The sequence below is a fragment of the Sinocyclocheilus anshuiensis genome, unplaced genomic scaffold (assembly GCF_001515605.1).
Source record: "Sinocyclocheilus anshuiensis isolate Anshui unplaced genomic scaffold, SAMN03320099.WGS_v1.1 scaffold352, whole genome shotgun sequence".
NCBI classification, from domain to species: domain Eukaryota; kingdom Metazoa; phylum Chordata; class Actinopteri; order Cypriniformes; family Cyprinidae; genus Sinocyclocheilus; species Sinocyclocheilus anshuiensis.
In genome coordinates this window covers 675,764-680,400 of record NW_015557093.1, presented here as the reverse complement: position 1 = coordinate 680,400, position 4,637 = coordinate 675,764, and the positions used below count along the sequence as shown (strand labels likewise).

General features: G+C 39.7%; 1 protein-coding gene across 1 annotated transcript in view; it reads left to right on the top strand.

The window, feature by feature from the left end:
- Positions 1–757: 757 nt before the first annotated feature.
- LOC107677352 (transcription factor COE3-like) overlaps positions 758–4,637 on the top strand; it is a 112,790-nt gene continuing 108,910 nt past the window's right edge. The window contains exon 1 of the mRNA XM_016472232.1: positions 758–1,390. Coding sequence (XP_016327718.1) covers positions 1,257–1,390 — 134 coding nt within the window. The 5' untranslated portion in view covers positions 758–1,256. The remainder of the gene's footprint in view (positions 1,391–4,637) is intronic.

The following is a 4,637-nucleotide window of genomic DNA, read 5'->3' as shown; positions in this document are numbered from 1 at the left end:
AATAATAACTAATAGTATTAATAATAATTAATATTATAATATTATTAACAGTTTATGCAGCTACAAATCACCCCGTGGTTTGTCATATTTGAATATTTATTCCAATTCATCAATTGAGTAGCCAATCAATAGAGTCAGGAGGACAGCTTGATTCCTCACGGTTTTACAAAAAAAAAAAAAGAGATGTTTGACAGTGTTATGGAATATTACTTCGCTTTGTCATCTGTTGAAACACCATTGAGTACCAGGGAACGTGTAGTATAGTACTTACAGTAAAACTTTGGATTCGCGTTCAGTTAGGCTAATGTTTAGAATTTCAAATCATACCGGCTGAACTTTTAGACAGATTTGACTTCTGGAAAACGATATGCTATACCTAGTCGAGTATGCTTTAATCATGCTAGGCATATGAAATGCATCGTGAATGTTCCTGGGTATTAAGGGCATGTTTCATGTTAAATCTGGAAAGCATGAGACCACTTCCACTGCCAGAGCTCTCAGTCCCACTAACATCAGCTGAGTTTTTGCGGCGAATTTTGAAAATGACGCAAGGGATGACCGTGACCAATCAGAGCTCAGAACGAAGATCGACATGTAAATGACTTTGCCTTTTAAGGGCAAGTCTCCGCCCTCGTCAGGTCCACGCTTGTCCCCCCCGAGAGCACTGAAGCCGCGGAACCCGAGAGAAGGTGCGCTCCGCTGGGACAGAAGAGGCATAAAGAGACGGGGAGGGAGGGAATGAGATTTCTTGCTACCCAATCCCTCTTTTCCCCAGGGACAGCAAGCCTTCCCTGGTCCATCCCTCCCTCTTGTTTGGTAATCATTTCATTTTACTCCTTTTTGAAGCAGTCGCCCGTTTTATCCCACTTTTCATTTCACAATCCCGTGCGCGTCTGTTCGCCTTCTTCTTCAGAGCAAGTTCGCGTTCTCCCCTCTTTCTCCCCGCGACGAGAAGGTCTGCTTGATCCCGGCTGATCGTTTCCTTTGAGATGCTCCACAGCTATTGCCTTCTCTCCACCCTCTTTTAACTAGAGACCTGTTAATCTTGAGTGAACTGAATTTGGGGTTGGAATCTAAAAGAAAGAGGAACACCCAAAGGGATACGGCAGCGCGTCTTTGGATAAGGACCTCTTTCCCCTTGTTGCACTTTGGGGAAGATTTTTTCCCTTTCAGTTGGTTTTTGTTAATCCAGGTGGTGCAGGAGGATTATTCCACTCGAGCTGGTGTAGAGAGACATCCCCCAGAAGGCAATTTTCATGTTCTCCATCCAGGACGGTCTCCCACGGGGAGCCTTGACCATGAAAGAAGAGCCCCTTACGAGTGGCATGACGCCGGTGCGCTCTTGGATGCAGAGCGCGGGGATACTGGATGCCAACACAGCCGCGCAAAGGTAAACACCACCAACAAGCTCCAAGTTGTTCATATTCCAAGTAGTTGGGTGCGTGAAACGGAGCGTCCGATGCGCGTTAGAGGAAGCGCTTGGCCACAGTCAGAAGTGTTTTGAAATCAATTGTTTTGAATTTAGAAGTGCTACAGGGACGTCGCACGTAACACGGTCGTTCTTAAATCAGTTTGTCAGCTGTTAGTTAGTTGTAGACGTGTTGAAATCTGATGGCGCATCGTTACGCGCTGAAGAAAAAGCCACTCGCGCCGCTCCAGAAAGGCGTACTCTGGTTACACTGCCTGTCACACATGAGAAAACATTGTTCTACCTGATTTCTTTGTAGTTGAAAGAGAGCTGGAGATCTTTCAGTTTGTTTTGTGTAGGAATGTCCCGCTCATGCCATTTTGTTAACTGAAAATATCGATATTTCAAAATCGCACTCATCTAATGATGATTCACGTGCATCGCAGGGGACATGTCTAGTGAGAATCAATGACGAGCCTGAGTTTAAAGTTTATGTTTATAAATAAAATATGCAATAGCCTACCTACATTGAGCGCTTTTGCAATTTCCTATAGGCCTAGGTGATTCAAATTCATCGTAAATCATTTATTTTGATTTATCTCATTTATGTGATGTTAAAGCATGCTCAAAGCGCAAAAGTGCAGTTTGTGAGGTTATTGCGCGGCCATAGACAAAACTATTAGGCCTGTTTAAAAAATAGAGAAAAGTCAAACTTACGCACCACAGCGTGTCTTTCTATTTCACCAATAATGCATACAAAATAAACCATTTGCGCTTGGAACAAAGTTTTTGGACAGCGAGTTCCTCCGCATTTACTCTCCCCTGGTTCCTAGAATGATGTTGAAACACTGAGGAAATGTATACTGTTCTGTCTCACCCTTCAAAGAGAGACCTGGGATTTTGAGAAATACGTGTAGGTTAGACTCAAGTTGGCTTGCAGGAGTTTTACGCAGAGGGACAAAAAAAAAAAAAAAAAAAAAAAAAAAAAACAGCTCAAAATTATTATTACATAGGCCGTGATATCATGTTATAATTGTTATGAAAATATAGAAGCAGAGAAAATGGGAGAGAAAAGAACAGGGAGCATCACACTAATTCTTTAAAAAGAATAGCATATTAATGGAATAATAAGTAAAGGACTTTTTTTTAGAAAATACACGTGCGTTTTAGGGCTAAAATTTCCGATTTGTTGTCACTTAATAAACGCACAGAGAGAACTGGCGAGAATTTAGGGAATATTGGATTTGCTAATTTAGTGTCTTTGATTGTTTTGGGGGATATTTGAGTTTGTGAGAAAACTTTGTGTTTTTATTTATTATATAAAATTAATTTGCAGCATCAAGCATTACCCAACGCGTGGTCTAAAATTAATTAATAAATAATTGCGATTTTATGTTTATATATATAAATAGCCTACTAAAGTGAGCAAAAACACACTTAATGAGACGGGTTATTTTCTGCTAGTGTGTGAAAAAGGATGCATCCTGAAATCAAAACGTCTTCAGGACATAAGCTTGCAAGGCGTTTTTTAATGTACAAATAATTGTACTCTTCATTAAAACTTGTAATACAGAGAGAGATCTGCTGCGTTTACATGTTTTCGCGATTCCCTTAAATACGCTCGTAGATAAATCCCCTCGGTATATTAATATTGCATATTGTGTAGGCTGGATAAAGGAGATGTTTTAAACTTACAGCGGAAGTCAGCTGCCATGTGCAAGTGGCCAAAATCACCTGCCCATCCGCAGCCTTTAGTTTCGCTAACATTGAAAAGTCGCGAGCACCTTGTAGATCACCAGTATTTGCAGACCAAACTGCTGATGTTTTATTCTGATATTAATTAGAGACAAAAATGCAAAGTCTTTGGGCATCTAATTACCCTACATGAGATAAAAACTCACATCCTGAATTATTTATTTGGTGGAGAAAAAAGTCGCGTTGCATATAAGTTGCACTGCATAGCATACAAAAAGTCCCTAACATATAAGCAATGTAACAAGAAAAAAACGTGTATTTATTTAATTATATATAAAAAAAAAAAAATCGGTCAAAATATCACGCGCATTTCATAGTCATTTCTCATGCAGAAAGTTATAAATGGAGTGTGTGAAAGAGCCGTGTTTTTTCATCATATAGCAGCCCTGCAAAAAAAAAAAGTCATTTGCAAAACAGGTTCCCTCATAAAAAATAATTTGCTCTAGCCAATTATCAGCCTCACACACAACACAAAATTCCCCCGCGCTCCTTACAAACGCAAACCAAGCGAACGTGTCATGATGCCATCTTAAATTAAGACTGAAAGATTTAAAAAGGCGACTTAAATGATTAAAAAGTTGTCTTATTTATTTATCATTATTATTATTTTGCCTAACATATAGTTGTTATAATGCTTAATTTGTTAGTATTTTGCGCATTTTGTTAGTATTATGCGAATGATTCAGTTAACTGTCTGGCAAAAACACAAGCACATCTTCTGCTACCTTAAAGATCTCCTCTTCCTCAGTTTCTTTCTTTCCCTTTCACACTCGTTTTAATTAATCCTAGTGCATTTTTGCAACACATTTTTGCTCTATTTTAATCTCAAATATACACTGATGGCAGGATATGGGTTTTATGGGTATGGGTGTAGTAAAGTGTGTTCTCTTAAGACACAATAAAGTGAGTGAATCTGGACGAAAGAAGCAAAAGTGAGAGCTTAATTTGATTTGAAACTTTCATGTGATCCTGTAAATAATACCATGTGTTGGCTGTGGTGGTGATAGGTAGGTGTCCAGGGCTGAGCTTGGTGGAAAGTGCAACCTTTTTTTTTGGATTTGTGCTGTCAGTGTAGTGAAGGAAAATCATTATTCGGACACATACATTGAATTTTAGCTCTTCAGAAATGAGGATCTGTGCATGATCTCATACTTATTACCCACATTATTTTAATATCTAATCACAATTCAGAAACACTGTGTATATTTTCATTCGGTTTTAACTTGTTTGCATTCCTACACAATCTGGATTGATGTAGTTGGAGTTGGCTGAACAGGTTTGTGATGCTCAGGCAGCTCGGGGGTACGTTTGTGGGGTCCATCTCCCCCCGAGCATTTCTCTCTCTCTTTCGTTCTCTCTGGGCCTAGGGGTGAGTGAGAGGGCTGCACAGCTGGGGAACAGATTTCGATTGACCCTTTCACCGATTCTGTACCCCTACACTGTAAAACCCGGCAAAGTGAATTATGTCGCCTCT